Raw genomic sequence first — 19,392 nt, 5'->3', positions numbered from 1 at the left:
CTCCCTGAAGTCTCTGCAGCTATCTGGACACCATGCTGTCTCAATCCGTCCACACTGAATATGAGAGGGGGAAAATGAAAATAATAAATGCTTTAGACAATAAGAAACATAAAGTTGACTGTTGAGTTGCTCAGTTTCTATTACTGTATAACTAATATATCAGGTTAAGAGGCACATTCAAATAAAGATTGGTCTTTAAATACATGTTGTCTTTTGAATTGTTTGTCTAAATCAAGGACCTAGAACTGGTAATTAGTTTTAATGATACAGTCTGGTTATTATGCTGTTTGGAGGAGGCCTCACAGGTAAGAACACTAACTAGCTACCATCACATGTACCTTAGCTTGACTTAAATGTATTAAACATGTAGTTAAGTGATATCAAAATACAAATAACTAATGTCATGCAAACATATTAATATTTGCTTGATTCCAGTGTTGAATTTAGCACAATTGCATACAAACATTAAGGGGTTTTAAGATTCTGAAGTATTATGCTAAAAACTCAATAACTTAGATTATTATTTATAGTTTTGCTGAATAGTTTTATGTCCGCTTACCTTAGAAACGTAAAATGCGACGGCAGTGTGCAGATGGGGAGCATGTTAGCTTAGCTTGGTAGCTTCAGCTAGCTCTGGAACTTCCAGCTCGGTGGCAGCAGGTCCCGCCTCGGCTCCGCCTCTTTGCCCTTATTTGGAGCAGGCGGGAGTTGAACTCTGACGTCACTGTCGAGCCGTTAGTGGCCGACTCCGCCTACTAACGGCCCGTCCACACTACAGCGTCGACAGCGTCGAAAACTCCAATCTGCCCATTCACTTTCAATGGGGTGACGTCACGTTGCCTCGCTTTTTCGCCGAACTGAATTGTGGGTAGCAGAGCGGTCCGTCTCCGGCGTCAGAAGTTGAACAATGTTCAACTTCTGACGCCGGAGACGCCGGAGTAGCCAGCGCCAGCCAATCAAATCCCGTTTCTGAAAATCTGACAGCTCAAGCCGTAGCCAATCAAACCGCGTCTAAGCTGGGAGAGATATCCCGCCGTTCATTTCTATATTTAAAAAAAAGTTGGAGGAGAAACTAACTATCGCCGTAGCAAATCACCCGGTTTTGTATGACCAGACCCTCTTCACCTACCGGGATATAAACCGGAGGAACCAGGCATGGAGGGAGGTGGCAGAGACAGTGGGTGAAACTGGTAGGTTTTCGCCTGTTTGGGGAGTTTATATATATATTGCTCCCATAAAATCCCCGGGGTTTTTGCTTTGTATGTCGGGGGCGGGAGATTCATGTGATTGGTTATTGGTCGTGTTGCTTGAATAAAATCCCCAAGCTCCAGACACGCTTTTTTTGAAGCTGTAGTGTGGACGCTCCGTCAGGGCTTCATGGCAACTCTGCAGATTTCTATGGGTGACGTCACGGACCCTACGTCCATTTATATATACAGTCTATGGTTTGAACTAACGTAACAACGGCAGGAACTGCTTCTATAGTGTTTTTGAGGAGCTTTTTGATTACAGATTTGAAAACATCGTTGCTTGTGTAACCCAAATGTCCCGTGGCCTCTCTGAACATCTGCGTTGTGTTTGTTATTGGTGATGGGATGTTATGCAGAGGGGTGGAAAACAGGACACAGCAGATCGGATTGCGGTGGAGACGCATAGTATGGAGTCAGATTTGGGTCAATATTCTAGCGCGTAAAACAAGCTACTCACGAGCGGAAAATGTGCTTTTACACGCGCATAAAATTACCCTCGCGCGCAGATTAAACCCCCGCGAGCGGGTCTGCGCCCGCGAGCGGCTCTGCGCCCGCGAGCGGCTCTGTGCTCGCTCGCGAGAGAGACAGCCCTCTTGCTTGCTCGTGGGAGTGTCAGCCTCGCGGAGTCTGTCTACGCGCGCGTGAAAAGTTTCTGGCACTTTGGGGCGGAGCCACTAGACTTTGATTGACAGCTGCAAGGAAACCCGGAGTTGCCAGGTTTGATAAATGACTGAACTACCAAGAGCCGAGGAGTGACGGCAGCAAAATCAGTTGGACGAGATTGAATAGTAAAGTTGTCCATATGTGTATAATTGTTGCATTTAAGTGATATATTGGTTGTAAAAATTGTTTTTTTATTTGCTTGATACAAAAGGACATTCTTTATAACCAATTGCTTTATTATCACACATTTGTAATATTTGTATGCTAGAACTTTTTGTATTCTTTTTGAAAAATAAAAAATAAATAGCTGACTTGTCATTCATTTTATTCCTTAATTATCCATCCAACACTGAAAAGGTGGTCCTTGTGAAGAGTCTCATCACTATATTCCCTCAGCTGAAAGTCATTTACAACAATAGTTTGCTGAAGATTAAGTTTGTTTTAACCAAGGTATAAGGTTTTTTTAGGTGTGATTTTATGAATTATCTATTCTGTCAACATTTGATGAATTAGACAAATATTCATGTTTTTAAATGTTAACAATTATTTTGTGCTAATGAAATCCTTGTAAATAAATGTCCAATGAATTTATTCTTGCATTCGATTTTTTGAATAAAAACCATATCCACCACCTGGTACTTCCAGTAATCGTCATTGACACACAATGTGCAGATATAACACAATCAAATGTTAATTCTGGTTAAAGAAATATAACACAAAATGTGCAGAAATAACAAATGAGTGTGTTCATCTTGGTTACACATTTATGACACACAATGTGTAAAATGTGCACATTGTGTGTTAGGGGCATCTAACACATTTTGTGTGTAAAAATGATTTACACATAAATAAATACAACACGTGTTGTCCCTGCGCACACTCTGTAGGTGTGTTGAAATTCAACACATGTTGTGTCATATTTGACACATCCCTTCTAAGAGTGTACAGCAGACAGTAGCTAGCAATTTTCGACAGATACAGCCCACTCAAAAATATATTGTTTTATATAAAATAAAATTATATATGCAATTTTCGACAGATACAGCCCACTCAAAAATATATTGTTTTATATAAAATAATTTTTTATATATATATATATATATTAGCTGTACACTTTACGAATATAATAGTTTTTTATGGACAATTTTACCATTTAATCTCGTCCAACTGATTTTGCTGCCGTCACTCCTCGGCTCTTGGTAGTGCAGGCATTTATCAAACCTGGCAACTCCGGGTTTCCTTGCAGCTGTCAATCAAAGTCAAGTGGCTCCGCCCCAAAGTGCCAGAAACTTTTCACGCGCGCGTAGACAGACTCCGCGAGGCTGACACTCCCGCGAGCAAGCAAGAGGGCTGTCTCTCTCGCGAGCGAGCGCAGAGCCGCTCGCGGGGGTTTAATCTGCGCGCGAGGGTCATTTTATGCGCGTGTAAAAGCACATTTTCCGCTCGTCAGTAGCTTGTTTTACGCGCTAGAATATTGACCCAAATCTGACTCCATACTGAGTATGAATATAAACATTAGCGTGAATATAGAGTGAATATAAACATTAGCGCCAAGATGGCGGCCGCACCCAGAACAACAAGAGAAATACGGTGTCCCACAATGGACAAAAAACAACAATTTGCTGCGCAACAGCAACACCTAGTGGCCTGTCAAGGCTGTTACCTTACATCTACCACTTCTTTAATTGATGGCGTCCCAGCCATCAGGCCAAACAAAATACAACAAAGGCCATGTAGCACAAACAATTTAAACAGTTAAAGAGAAACAAATAACCTTTCTGTATGTATGAGTGTCTTATAAAATGTGTGCGTGTTATACATTTCAACAGTCAGAATGTTGTGGCTTGATTGTGTCACCCCTGTCCTGCTTCTCTACTTGCTTTGGCCCTTTGCCACAACTTCCATCCCCTTTCTCTCCTCCTCTGGTCCTCTTCCGAACTCAGGACTTGTGACTCACATGACTGTCTCTTCGGGGAACACCGATTTCTTGGTGGATTTCTCCTAGGAGCCTTGTCAAGTGATTTGGTGTCACTCACAGTCGTACTTTCCTCATCTCCTTCATCCATTTGTCCTTCAACCACATCCACTTCCTCCATTTGTTTGGGCTCATCGTGTACCACTTGTGTCCCAGGTCCCACATTCTCCTCAACTTCCTCTGTATGATCGATCTCACAGTCCTCTGCTGCATCCGATTCAACCTCTTCTCCTATCACTTCACTGACTCGTTCCACTGGAAGGAACATACACTGTGTGAGGAGGTTGCGGTGCACCACTCTCTCTCTCTCGCTGTCCTCCAACCGTATCACATATACAGGTGTGTTGAGTTGTTTCTTCACCACAATGTATGGACGTGCCTCCCATCTGTCTCCCAGTTTCTGCCTTCCCTCCACATGACATACTTTGACAAGGACTCTATCCCCCGGTATGAAGACTTGACCCTTTGCTTTTCTGTCATAGTGCTTTTTCTGTTGAGCCTTAGCATGCCGAGAGGTTTGATTAGCCTGTGCATATGCCTGTGACAGACTGTCGTACAGAATTTGGACATAATCACTGTATCCACGTGGCTCACTTGCGGTGGAAAGCCCAAAAATCAGGTCCACTGGGAGCCTAGGATGTCTCCCAAACATCAGGTAGTATGGTGTGTAACCCGTTGAATCATGCTGTGTGCAGTTATAGGCATGTGTCATTGCGTCAAGATGCTCATGCCAGCGGGGTTTCAAGTGTGGCTCCAAGGTCCACACTTAACACTTAACTTGAGAAGGCACTGTCAATGACTGACTCTGAGGTGTACCTGACCAAACCTGACTTTAAAACCTGACAGTGTGAGTGTGGGTGTGTGTCTGCATATGATCAAGTGCAACTGCATGATTTAAAACAATGACTAATCAAACTAACACATTATTTCTGGGGCTCTGTGTGAAATGAGAGGTTTCCTAACATTCCACAAAAGGGGAAACCGCACATGTGACCCGTTTCTAAACTTGATATTTCACTCCCACAGGAGGTGGCAGTTTGCAGAATGTGAAACTCAAACTAAAACATGAAGATTCTGTTTCTTTTAGGACTGAAAGATGGAGAGAAACATTTCATTTCACTGAAGTGTTTACTGTGGAAATGATGGATGTACATTTGGGAAAAATGTTTGGTATTTTCTTATAATCCATTATTACCTGAAGGTTTTCTTCCCATACAGGATTTTGTTTACACATGAGTTAATGTGTAAAAAAGGGGGAGTGTGAACTTCACAATGTACATTTTTCATTTAGGGACTGAAAGGAACCTGCTGCCCCAACTCGATTGTTCAATCTGACCATTGATTGACAGTTTTAGAATTGACCTGCTCCATATCTGGGGATAAGATACTGTTTGATGAATGTTGACATGTCTCTAATATTGATTGAGTTATAGCAGGTAACACAGATAAAGAATCAGTGGCCAAGGGGCTACTGTGAGAGATGTAAGTCCAGAATGGAATATTGAAGAAGTTGACCTGTGAGTAATGTTTCAACTAATGTTTCAGGTATTAAAGTAACTGAGGTTTGAAATGTAGAAAGAACATATTTACAGTTAAAGCTAAAACATAGTAATGTAATGAGACACAATTTAATTTAGACAACATCATGTAACTAGTCTGGTAAAGAAGTAAAAGCCATAGACTTTATTGTTTAGGTCATTATGGGGATATACATTTCATCTAAATGTATAATAGAAAGACATTTGATGACAGTTTGTTGGAATTCTGTATTCATTTTTTCAGCGGGATAATATCTAAGCACTGACGGGTAAAAGCAGTATCACCAGGAAGCCATTCACTTTGTTAGTATCGTGATTTTGGTTGTTTTTGAATCCATAACATTAGTGTGTTTCTTTACCAGAAACATTAGCAGTTCAAATCATATTTAGATTTTTAATGGGATCTCAAGGATTTCATTTAAAAATAAACACAGATGCTTGTCAGAAATTCAGAGCTATTGAAATATGTTATTTAGTTTACCTAAAGATGTTGGGGTTCTTATTTAGTTGGCACAGTCCAAGTATTAAGATTCTGAAGCTGTACAATTCATTTAGAAAACCTGTTCACAGACGTCTGTTGTTTTAAGACACCCCACCAACAGGCTCCAAGTGGCCTACGCAGTGGTGGGTCAAACAGCCGAGGGCCCCGGAGCGTAGGCTTGAGGGATTTGTATCAGATTTCTCCACACAGGTTGCTGACGCCAAAAGGGGGACCCGAGACGCAGGAGGCTGACGGTCATCAGGACAAAGTGCCTCAACCCCAGGCTCTCCGGCCCCGACCGAGTGACCCAGCGGATCTCTCATGCCGTCCGCATAGGAGGAAAGGGGGACAGCTCGTACCATGGGAGCCAGTGTGCGGCGGGGAAACCACCTGCTAGGACCAGGGGACGACATCAGGACGGATCTGGCTCTCGTCATGGAGGTCGACACGGATGCTGTCATCAGCGGACTGGAGGAGAAGGACCTCGAGGACATCCATGCAGCAGACGACTTGGAAGCGGCTGGCAGTGGGCTGGGGGACTTGTCGAGGCAGCAGAGGAGTCTACTTCTCTCTGATCAGTTCCACCCGTGAAGGGAAAGCCGCATCAGATTTATACGATATTGGGGGACAGACACAGTAGATATGTTTCAAAATGCCTTGTGTAAGTTTATCTCTTGAGAAGGAGATAAAAAGGGGGATTGCAGAGTATTATCATCTGATATTTAAGAAGTGTGTTACATTTGAAATGGCAGAAAGTCTTGTTGCAATTTCCAGATATTAAAAGAGGTCCCTTGAGTTTCTCTGGTAATTATCAATAGTAGCAGTTAAGTGAATACTGTTCAAACAATACCTGTGTTTGTGTTTTATATTGATTTCTCTGTTTTATCCTTTCATAAATGTGAGGACTAAAATGGCTATAAACAAGGGCTAGTTGGAGTAAACAGGGTTTTATTGCTCTATGGGGGAGGTGTAGGTATGCAGGACAGGGTGCTAAGTGGATGAGAGTATATTCTGCTTAAGATCTCTAGCATGTCATGTTTCAGGGAAGTCTACATATCTTGAATAGTATATGTGTGGGTTTAATTACTTTGTATTAATAATAAGCAGTCTGTGTAACCAGAAGTTGGAGATATGAGAGATGAAATCGTTGTGTTATCTTTGTGAGCAAGACCCCACTGTGGTCTCTGGAATGTGGGGGGATGTGTGTGTGTGGAGGCTGCAGAAATATGAGACAGTGAATGCCAGAGGTGTTTGTTTGAGATGACCGGAAAAGACGACCAGTTAAACTCCACCCCTTCCTGTTTCTGTTGGTATTGAGAGCCTGTGCATCTTTTTGTTCTGCTTCTCTTCTCGCGCGGCCCGGACCGGAGGGTCGGGGCAGCACGTGAACAAGGCCAGGAGTAGGCATATTCCTGACATTACGCATATGATATGATATGGCTTTGTATGGTATGGTAATGTATTGATTGTATTGCATTGTCATATTACCATTAAAGTAGATTATTGTTTAACGGTTACTTGTATGCTCTGGATTCCTTCCTGTATGATAACCAGCTTGTTAGGGACGCGCGGAGATTTGAAAAGCGGACTAGTTATCCCTCAAAATCTCTATCACGTCAGTGATAGTGATGACATCGTTTGCAAAATTATTAACCGAGTCATTTTCAAGATTGAGTTACAATGATAAACTGGAGTGGCAAAGGATCAGCTGCATGACCCGCCATCAAGTGCTTCATCCAAAAGGACAGGAGGATGGACTTTGTGTTTAAGTGATTTGATCATCAAAGGTAGGCCTAAGTCATTTTCAATGTAGGCCGCCGTGCCGACTTCATTCATTTGTAATTGTTACTTGGCTGTGGGTGCCCTGTCATGATAGGTGTTTATATAAATGGTGTTGTTTTGTGTGTTAGAGGGTCGCTGTCATTGATGCGTGTTGCACCCCGGGCCGCTGTTTTGATATTCCGCTGAAGTTTACGGTGTGACGTAATATCTCTTCTTTTTTTCCGAGGGAAGGGGGGGTCAGAGGGCCTAGGTATAAAAGTCACAGCTCGCCACTGAGAGCAGGTAGTGTGACTTAAGTCTATGTTTCTTTGTGTATCAGTGGCTTTGCATCCCATTTAAATTTCACTTCCTTTTTTACCGTTATCAGATTTGAAGAACCATGTTACATTACAATTCCTCTTGTTCATTTTAACAGGCTTACATATCTGCAGCCTCTGAGATGTTACAGTTTTTCTCGATTGCTAACACACTAAAATTCTACATAAAGCACAATTATTTTAACTGACACTCAAAGAGCAAAACATCGGCTCAAATCTCCAAAACTCTAAACACGTTTTCAGCTTTTCACACAATTTGCAAATCAACATGGCACTTTTTGCAAACCACTGCACACGTTTCTCCCGGTTTCTCCACGTAAAACACAGGAGTCTGACATGAAGTCACGTGTTAGCAGGTTTAAAACACTGATATTCAAAATGCCTCACACATGGACCAATGATCAAGAAACACGTTCCACCTGACCAAAAACCTGATAGCATCATTGTTGGCGCATCAATCAGGATGTTAGCACTATAAAAAGACCACAGGTGAGTACTTTCTTACAGCAACAATGGAAGCCAACATGGAAGCAAGATCAAGAGGAAGAGGAGAGGAGGAGGAAGAGTACTCTCTAATTAAATGAAATGTTATCAACCATGGTTTGACGATGAGAGAGGCTGGACACAAGGTTCAACCTAATCTAAACCGATTTACTGTCGCCTCTGTAATCCGGACACTTAGACTTGAAAACAGTTTAGTTACCAATTTGTAGCTCTGCATAATTCATGATATATCAGCGCTTATATCTGTTCTGTGAAATGTATTTACTTCATTACTGTAATTGAATTGTTAGCATGTTGCATACATATAACTGTACACAAATCCTGCACAATGCACTGTGGTAAACTCACTTTAATGCAACACAGACACTGATCAACCACTATATCTTTGTTGTTTATCTGAAGGACTGAGAAACAAAGAGGTGCAGGTGGAAGGCTAATGATGTTCAATGAGGCACAGGAAGCAGCAGTTACAAACTGGGTTTTGGAAAACAATGCCATCACACTTAGAGAGATCCGAAGCATAGTAACTATGTGCTAAGATGCATGTTGCACAATGTTATTTTTGAATAAAATGTGATTTTGTTCAACAACTCATTTGTGTTTCTTCATTTACTGTATTTCTGTAAACTCAAGCAATCTTTCTCTGCAGAAACCTCTATGGACAGAGCATAGCCCATAAAAGATGAAAGTGCTTTAGATTATGCTCAGCAGTGTGTAGTTGGGTGGTCAAACCATCTAGTATTATGAATGAAGTGTGATATATTTGGTGCCAAAGTAATGTAGTTTTGAGTGCAGTTCTTCATTTAGCAGGAAAAATTAGGAGTTTTGCACTTTTGGTGTGTGGTTTTGTGAATTGTGTTTAGTGATCTGAGAAACTGAGCAATTAAAAAATAAATGTATGTTAGCAATCGAGAAAAACTGTAATGCCACCTGTTTATTGTTTTTATGCTCGCTACCTCTGATGCTTCCCAGCACTCCAGGGGTAATGACGCTGCAAATCCCAAGGCTTTGCGCACCCTGAAACTTTTCTAATAAAACATGAGGAGGCCAACAAAAACAGGACAGAGTGGCAGCTGGAATCCTCCTGAAATGTATTACATTCCCTCATGTCTCACAAATAAACTGAGAATCCACCGTGGTTTACCACTGCTGCACTATAATCAATGCCACACAAGCACATGTTGGCAGGCAGACATAGTAGACATACTGTACTGTACAGTGGATACTTTATGCTACAATGTGTACCATATGTCTGACTTCTTGAGGTAAAACAGGGAGAATACCAAAGAAAATAAATATAATTCTGTGAAATTATTACAGGGATTTTGGAAGTTTCCTGCTGGGGAACACGGTGGGTCAAGAATGGGTTTTTAGGGCATTGATAATAAACAAGAGTTAAACAATTTAATTAGTTGAATGCGTTACATAATTCAATGAGGCTCAAGTGAGGGAAACCTAATGAAAAGAAGCTGGCTATAAGGTTTCATGCCTCATCCATTTGTATTGCCTTGATCCGTCATTATGACAAACCAACGTACCACGGAGATTGTGCACCTATACTTTATATTTATACATCAACATCTATATTAGCATGAACAGCCTTCATGATCATTTGGGCTCTCAATGCAACATCAGATTCACCAGACCTCCTTAGCAGAAAAAGAAAACAAAATATGTTCTTAATTTATCTGGAATTCTCTTTTTCCCAGCTTGGGGAATGTGCCAGAGAATTGGGGTATGGCACAAAACCATGGCTTTGGGGTATTTGGGAAGAAACCAGAGGGCAATCATGAGTCAGACAGATTTAGGTTTTACTGGATGCCTCAGTAGCAAAGTACAAATCTAAGACACTTACTAAGAGAGCGAGAAGGTAAACTGTTTGGGATACTTTGGATCATAATGTCAAAGCATCAAAAATAAAAGCCCCAATTTTCCCATGCAATTGCTTGTGCATTTGTCCTTTCTGTTTGGATATTCTCGGGATATGTGTGATTATAATGCCAAGCAGAAAAGACTCAATCTTTTATTTCAAATATGTTTTAAATCAATTTGCATCCTACATGCATTTTTTCATTTTATAATTATTTCAACATGTGAAGGAGAACTACAATACAGTACAGTCAGACTGGATTATTGCAGATGTACTCTCCTCTGTTCCAGTCTTTAATGGCTGTCTACTGTTTGATAGTAATAATCGCCCAAGGAGGCAACACTAAGTGAAAGGAAATTGGAGTTGGAGGCTCCGTAAGGTAAGTTTGCTTTCATAACAGTTATCCGACAGCTCGGTACACCCTCATAAAATCTGTGTTTTTTTCAGTTCTGCTATGTGGACACAATATCTCCTGCAAAAACCCAAAGACATTCTCAATCAGCTTCCCTTTTACTTCAGCTATCTTACATGTGATTCACATTTACCCTCAAGCCCCACAATGGTTTGATCAATTCAATTGAGTTGAATTGCTCACAGGGGCTTCAGTGCCAGGAGCAAGGCCGGGCGTGGTCCTCACAGAAATGTGATCGGCATTTTACATTTAATTGTAAATCTGTCACAGACTGCTTGACGTCAACGTCTCACATACATCACCTCACATACATCACCAGATACATCTTCTGGTGAAGCTGACCCCAGGTTTCACTTTCAGTCTGCTCTTCAGTAAGAGAAACACGCTAAATTTGACTGAAGTTTGGTGATTGGCTCGATCAGTCAACAGCATTTCACTGTTTGGACCAATAAAACACAATAGAAGTTTGGCTGCATGTTTAGGGTCATCGTCCTGCTATATTATCCTCTCTATGTCTGACAGATGAGGTGGTTTGCCTTGGACTATGAGCTGTTCTTTTCCACTTTCCACCACACTGAAACAATTTGACATGTCTGTCCACAACAGTTAGTTTCAATACTGTGCAGACGCAAAGCGTTAGCCTACCTCGTCTTTGTATTCTTCAGAGGGTTCTTGTTAACCTTCTGAAACTATGCTGGTGTCATTGGCACACTGAAGGGTGTTCTTGTTCTATGGGACAGAAGGTCCAATTAGGCCACTCACTTCATTCATGGTGTACTGGTTTTGACACTTGTGGTCATTTTTCATTTTAGACAATCACACTAAAAGTCAACAGCAATTTACTATCAAAACAGTGCCCCCCTCATTGAGACCTACAACAAACCACGAGTGTTACATCGACTACATTTCATTATTTGTGATCCATTTCAAGACAAATACACTTTTACAATATGACGCCGCGTCCCTTAGTCATATTAACATTAAGCACAAATAGTGAGCTGTAATTCTATGCAAATTGTTTGATCTTGACAAATATGGTATATTTATGTACACCTAACCACTTGTCAAAGCCTATAGCTCTCCATGACAACAGACACAGTAATACTGCAGATGGACTGCAGAGGGAAAACAGTACCTCTGTGTGGCGCAGCCAGATGGCCTTGGGGTTAGTGTGTTCAGATCAGTGGGGTTATACTCTCACAAACAGTTAGCTAACTCTCCTGCTCATAGTAATAATATATCATAGCCTGCCTGGAAACTGTACATGAATTACATGCATATTTCAAATTACTCTCCACTGTAAGAAATGTTAAGGAAAACTACATTTACCATATTACCTTGTGATTTATATTTTCATTTTGGATAACCCAGATTGATAATTTTGTGAGGTGTTAGTGGTTCTGATTTAGAGGTAAATTACAACATAGAAGGGAAAGCCTTCATTACCATATGGATTCATTTGCAGTATAAAGACAATATCATTAATGTCCCATTTGGATGAACAATCTCTTTTATCGTCTTTAAATACAACAATGATTATATGTTACATGTTGTGCAGGAACTTCAGTGGAGTATTCATCTCAATGCACACACACTGTTATGTTGCTGCGTTTGACAGAGAGGGTTGGGCCTATGGCAAGCGTGGGCGTGTACCCAAAACTCCCCAAAGCCCTTTACCTTTGATTTGGGGCTTTTAGAATGCGAAGTGACTCAGAGGAGAACCGGTGCTATCTTTGCTCCACAGATCCCCACTTCAAAGCACCCTTTTGCTGTGTGATGGCAGAGCGATTTGTTTGGAATTAACGCAGTTTCCTCTCACTTCAAAGTGTATGCTACAGGTATGATTTACGACGCGAATCTATACATATGAGAGGAACCGCGCGACCAGCATCCTCGCTTTTTTATTTTTATTTTACATCTGGACCGTATAAGATGAGTTGAACATGGACATGTACACTGAAGTTAATGGATTTTCACTCGGTGCTGCTTGGAGAATCATTTGACAAGTGCGCTGTATCCTCACCGGGCTATGATTCAATTTGGGAATATCTGACATGGCAAGGACAACATCCATCCTCACAGAAATCATGCTTTTCAACATGCTAGTATTAATTCTCCTCCAAGGTACTTTGGAGTCGTTAAGCTCAAGACACTTTTATTGTATTTCAATCATTCATTCCTAAAAATGTTTCTTAATTATTACCTCTATATAGCTTATTTCTAACTTTTTTCTCGTTTCTTGCTCTATACAAGCTGTGTTGTCATCCCACGCCTCCCTCACATCCGAGGTCATCCCCGGGTCTCTGCCAGCCTCCAGCAGTGCGTTTGGCTCCGGGAGGTCTTTAGGTTCACCGCTGTCTGAAGCAGCGGAGGCAAAGTCGAGACCTAAGCGCTGTACCTGCTATTCTTACAAGGATAAAGAGTGTGTCTACTACTGCCACTTGGATATAATCTGGATCAACACTCCCCAGTAAGACATGCTTTGTGAAGTGCTGAAAAATACCTTTAATTCCGCATGATCCACCCAGACGCGCTATTGAGCAAGTATCTCCGGGGCGGGCTTGCACAATACATTTGGGGGGAGGGGGGGTTAAGAGTGGTAATTGCTTATATAAAACTGATTGACATGTGGCGGTTTTGTGAAACCTGCTAGTAGCAAGTCACGCCCGGTAAAGGCTTTAGGACGCAGTCATGGTTCAAGTGAAGTCTAAGTGTCCGGATTACAGAGGCAACAGTAAATCGGCTTAGATTAGGCTGAACCCTGTGTCCAGCCTCTCTCATCGTCAAACCATGGTTGATAACATTTCATTTCATTAGAGAGTATTCTTCTTTGTCCACGTCCTCTCCCCCCAGCTCTACCTCTACCTCTCATTCTTCCTCCTCTCACTCTCACCCCAGCTCTTCCTCCTCCTCTCACTCTCAGCCCAGCTCTTCCTCCTCCTCTCACTCTCAGCCCAGCTCTTCCTCCTCCTCTCACTCTCAGCCCAGCTCTTCCTCCTCCTCTCACTCTCAGCCCAGCTCTTCCTCTTGATCTTGCTTCCATGTTGGCTTCCATTGTTGCTGTAAGAAAGTACTCACCTGTGGTCTTTTTATAGTGCTAACATCCTGATTGATGAGCCAACAATTATGCTACCAGGTGTTTGGTCAGGTGGAACGTGTTTCTTGATCATTGGTCCATGTGTGAGGCATTTTGAATATCTGTGTTTTAAACCTGCTAACACGTGACTTTATGTCAGATTCCTGTGTTTTACGTGGAGAAACGTGTGCAGTGGTTTGCAAAAAGTGCCATGTTGATTTGCAAATTATGTGAAAAGCTGAAAACGTGTTTAGAGTTTTGGAGATTTGAGCCGATGTTTTGCTCTTTGAGTGTCAGTTAAAATAATTGTGCTTTATGTAGAATTGTGTGTTAGCAATCGAGAAAAACTGTAATGATGGATTGTTCGTGTGAACGCTGTTTTTCAGGCTCAATTAAAACGAATGTATTCTACTAATGACAATAATAAGAATTAAGATATGAAGTAGTCTAAAATATCAACGTGTCCCTAGCAAAACTAGGCAAGGCAAAAATAAAACAAAAATCCATGATACAGGAGATCCGGAATCCATACATTCAGAAATAACAGTCGATTTCTCTATGAGTTTAAGTGAATCTAAAGTTTGAGGCAAACATTATGAAAAATCACTGGTGAAGTTGTATTCATCTGGCACAGACACTGTATTATTTCATGTATACAGTATTTCAATTCGGTGGATTGAACCTGGGAGAACCAACACAATTGGTTCTGCTCACCAAGAGCCTGTCCAGGCCAGAGGTACTGCCCACCGTCAGTTATGTTGACTCTGCGGGTGAAGCGGAACCATGAAATATTACATGACCAGTTGGCATAATAACAGCCAGAAGACTTTCTTACCACACATGTGCTTACAAGGTGTTTTCAACATGTGGCCTGTCCACCGCAGATTAGTAGCAAAACCTTACAATTTAATTTCCAACACCTTTTTCTTAAGAGGACTTTGTTTTGCCACCTTCTTACCACATATTACAATCTCTGGCAAGACAGTAGGAAAGAATTCTTTATTACTCTTTCGTCATGTGCCAACTTTGCTGTCGGCAACACAAAACAAATTGAAATAGTTTTAAGACTGATATTATTGTATAAAGCGGTAGGTCTGTTTTCACATGTGTGCTCACATTGTGGGGTGCTCTGCCTCCGTGATAGAAGATTAACCTCCTAAAAAACGTTCCTTTGAGCTAACGTTTCATAAAGTCACTGCATTAAAAGTAGAAAAAGGAAGGGTATTACCTACCTCCCGTAAAACTCAAATTCTCCAGAGGAGCTATTTATTATTGGCTCACAAGCCTATAGCTTGCAAGCATCAGTGTGTGTGTGTGTATGTACGGCTCTTTCTTGTCTTGTGACCTCTTCTCCACAATGCAATTATAATTAACATGCTTTTACTCTGCTTTCCATATTGTTTTAAAGGCAGGTTTCCATTAAGAAGTCCTTCTTCCACTTCAGATAATAGTCAAAGCTGATATCAGTATTTCCAGACCCTATTGTGACACATTGAGACACAATATCGAAACACCAGTGCCGTTTCTAGCTGTGAAGCCTTTTACCCTGAGGTCAGTCAGGTATACAGTCATAAATAGACAGGCTGCGTGATTGGGCTCACACAGTGGTAGCAGCAGGTATTCAATCATATAGAGGCCGCAGTCGGAAAATCTGGCAAATGTACAAGGAAAATCCATTTATCTACATAATGTCAATCTAGTTTTTATCTCAAATGTCTTATGGAAACAGACTTGATAGATCAGTGCGTTTTTTTGCCCTGCTATTCTGATGCTTTGATTGGTTTATTGTACAACACATTCTTCTTCCTCTTTATCCCTTAAGACCTTATAGATCGTAAAGCATATTTTGTGTTACTCAATCTATTACAGATTTTTTTTAAATAGATGAGTGGAAAAAAGAACAAAATGATGCCAACTTGACACCAATCATTCACAGTGGCATCCTAGATTTGGGGGGCAGGGACAGACATTTTGACATTTTATTTGATCTATAGGAGATCACCACTACCCAATGGTCACTTAACTAAAAACACATGTTCACAGGCAAAGTGTTTCATCAATAGTCTATCAGTTCTAGAGTTTTTAAATGCTGGGCCCTCAGTAACCTAGGATATGTTGTACTGAGGGTACTGCCTGTATCATCTGCATGCTTTTAATTGAAATCTTAACTTCCCCGGCAGTCAGAACTCTCACTCTATAGTTGGAGAAAAAAAAGAGTATACATGCCTGTTTGATGGCTACTAAAGTTGGGTCCACAATTGATAAGTATCTCATGTATTACAGCTTCACAGAATGGCCAAACAAAAAGTAGAGGCACGAGTTGCTGTGCAAAAATGGAAAAAAGCAGTAGTGAGAGGCACCCCAACCTTGAGCTGCTGATGGAGATGGCTTGCTTAACTTAAGCTTGTCGAGGTGAAGCGACTTTAAACGCTGAACTCACCGAAGACCATAGATATAGCCTACAGCGATACACTGAAGTGTACCCCCACTCAGGATACCACCAAAAATAAGAGAGGCAAAAAAAAGTGGCAAGATCTTCAAACCTGCCCGGTGACTCACTAGTCAGGGTGCTCAAAACTGAAATTGCAAGCTGATAAACTAATCAAATGCCCAACTAAACAAACAGCAACAACCACACTCAACCAACCAACTCAAAATGAACTAACACAATTCCAGCACTGACCCAAATAGAACACAGATTCTTCTGCTGCTGAACTGGAGCTTTTAACCTCTTCCTTCTCCAGATGCACCTTGTCTTAACCTTGTTGCAGCAACACAGCACACCTGTGTAGAGGAACTAGAGGGAAACAGAAACAGGGAATACATACAGCGGAAATAATAGCTACCAATATTCAACATCTGTTGTTTTTCGTTTTACTTAAATACCTCTGTCTTCTTTACCTCGTCAGACGCACTGTGCCCTATGGAATGTCGAGCTACAGAGGATCTCAGCGAGTCAGACGGGCTGTCACTGGACAAGCAACTGAGCGTGAGGGGGCAAAGACTCAGCGCTGCATTTGTGCTGTGCTTGATGCAGACCCTGAGTGCCAAGATTTCTGCCTTCCAAGGTTAGTATCTCATTAGGTATCTTATCACATCAAGCTAAATATAAATGAAGACATAAATGAATTACCCAGAATAAGGGCTTCTGCTAATAAACAATGTGAAATGTTCTCTTCAAAGCCGCATGCAGACAGTGCCCGCCAAGAGTCTCCACAGAGTCCCTGGTGCCGGATGACAGCATGAGGCCTCTCCATCGTCATTCTTCTTCTTGGAGGAATGGACCCTTCCCTTATCTTCGCACCCTTCACTCTCCATTTGCCACTCTTGCCTCCACAGGTTAACACTTAAGGAAAACACTTTGGAGTTTAACAATTCAGACATTCCTAAGCATCACAACTCTTGGAGCAAGTTCCATCAGGTTAAAGTGGTTTCAAGTTATCTTCAGCATATTCAATACTGGTCCCTCGAGGCGATCCCCTCTTTGTTACCTACTGAGAGCAGAAGGAGAATTGCTTTCACTCTGATATAATAGCCGATGACCTTGCTTCTGTCAAGCTTGATAAGACAAAACCTTTGTTTCCATACCTGTTAGTGTTGAGGACTACACTTGACTCTTTCTCTTTCAACAGAATGAGATAAGCTTGTATCAACCTATAAGGGGACAACAAAGACATCTCTACAACAATGTTGGTAGACAATAGTGCCACAAGGAACGTCGTTGGACAAGTAGGGGCATTACATGATGTTGTGATTTCTTATCCTTTGAAATATTGAAAAAAAAGAGGAAATAAGAGGAGCGCTTTTGGCCAGCCCCAGCTACGGGGCATATTACTGAGCTTGATTTATGGAACTATCTGCAGTCAGTCTGGAAAGCATTCACACCCTGATAGTTTGCATACTTTGCTCTCAACACATCTTTCAACAATAATATATCATTTGTGTTCTTCACAACTGAACTGTCAGACATATTCACTGTGCTTTACCTTACTACCACTGGTGTACTGTGTAGAAACTGTTTTAGCTTAAGCTGTAGTGTCCTTTACAGTATATTCAACCGATCATTATTGAATCCAGCCCAAAGGAGTCCAAAAACCTTTTGTTCCGATGTAACGAATCACAAGACTGGGAGACATATCCTTTAGCTGTTGCATGAAGTGGTGGATTACTTGTATGTTAAAGAGTAATAGACATTACTCTGTTCTTCTCAAACTGTCTACAGACTAAACCAGCAATTAATTGGTTGTAATAATAAGGATTGCCTGTGTAATCAAGACCTGATATATCTGAATTGTCTGTGCATATTAAGCTATAAAATGCAATAATTCTTTGCACTTTTTGACCCGTTCCAACATCACAATGAACAGTATATTAAGTATATTAAGGAAAAGGTTCTGAAATTATTCAAGGCCCCCATCCTCGACTGTTATACTGGAATATATCTTATTATTAGATAACTATTATTCATGCATTGATGTAAAAGCAGTATTTTACTGTTTTAGTTGGTTGAGGTAGATCACATTCTTTTTAACTATTTATAGCACTGCAACTAATAATTATTTACATTATGGATTAATCTGCAGATTATTTTCATGAATAATCGACTTGTTTCAGATGTACTTGTATATACTGTTGGGTAGATTAATTTATAACAGAACCTCTTTTATAAGCTCTTCCTATGTTTTTTATGCAAAATGGGGATTATAATAATACTACTGTATAATTCAAAGGTAATTCTTTGGCCAAAAAATAAATGGCAACAAAAATGTAAATGTATACAATAGTGAAACATGAGCAAAATGACTGCCAACACTTAATTCCATTTCAATTTCACAGCCCTTCCCAGCCACATAACATAACACTAGAGTGGTTGCAATAAGCGAATATAACAATTATAAAATTAACTTTATAGCACAATTAAACATCACCAAACATTACCAGCAGATAGCATGATCATATATAAACAATATACAGTAGCTGCAGTCCACACACGCACATATTAAAGCAAAGACAACACTGCACACTTTTCCAAACCATCAAACAACCAAAGAAGAATGAGGCATTTCAGGGATAATTTTAAACAAAGAGCAGAAAGTCTTCACATACCTCACTAAAGGTAAAAGTTCCTCATTGAACGCACAGGTCACGGCTGGAGGACCCACCATTTTAGTATTTAGAATGTTAGCCAGGCAGTGGTGCGTTTGATTTTGGTCACAGGTGGTGCATTTAATAATGAATTGAAGTGGTTATGAAGTAGATATTTATATAAATAAATATCTGTGGTAAATAATCTATCAACGAATGAGATAACACAATGATGAAATTATTACATTTTTTTTATATATTTGCAATGATATAAACTGTAGCAACATTCTGCTAATGCAAAGCGAAACATTTCCTACTGCTGCAGCTTCACATTAAAATATTTTTACTGGCTAAACATGAGTTGACTTTTATTATACGGTATTCACAGGAATTTGCAATGTGTTTGTCAATGAGCTTGACCATGATAATGTTTGTCTCA

At 40.8% G+C, this 19,392-nt stretch overlaps 1 protein-coding gene across 1 annotated transcript; it reads left to right on the top strand.

The window, feature by feature from the left end:
* The first annotated feature begins 12,720 nt into the window (after positions 1-12,720).
* LOC117449926 (endothelin-3-like) lies at positions 12,721-18,440 on the top strand. The gene is made up of 4 exons (XM_034087858.1): positions 12,721-12,916; positions 13,046-13,262; positions 16,778-16,936; positions 17,052-18,440. Exons 1-4 carry the CDS (start codon positions 12,847-12,849, stop codon positions 17,104-17,106), a joined length of 501 nt encoding a protein of 166 aa, XP_033943749.1. The 5' UTR covers positions 12,721-12,846; the 3' UTR covers positions 17,107-18,440.
* Positions 18,441-19,392: the final 952 nt, after the last annotated feature.

The sequence above is a fragment of the Pseudochaenichthys georgianus genome, chromosome 7 (assembly GCF_902827115.2).
Source record: "Pseudochaenichthys georgianus chromosome 7, fPseGeo1.2, whole genome shotgun sequence".
Lineage (NCBI taxonomy): Eukaryota > Metazoa > Chordata > Actinopteri > Perciformes > Channichthyidae > Pseudochaenichthys > Pseudochaenichthys georgianus.
Note: the sequence above shows the minus strand (reverse complement) of the source record. Positions and strands in the feature narration are given on the sequence as shown.

Excerpts from the sequence above, each read along its gene's own strand:
- LOC117449926 (XM_034087858.1), top strand. The coding sequence starts at position 12,847 with ATGGCAAGGACAACATCCATCCTCACAGAAATCATGCTTTTCAACATG. Across the intron at positions 12,917-13,045 it reads AGTATTAATTCTCCTCCAAG|CTGTGTTGTCATCCCACGCC; the intron begins GTACTTTGGAGT and ends GCTCTATACAAG. Across the intron at positions 16,937-17,051 it reads CAAGATTTCTGCCTTCCAAG|CCGCATGCAGACAGTGCCCG; the intron begins GTTAGTATCTCA and ends TTCTCTTCAAAG.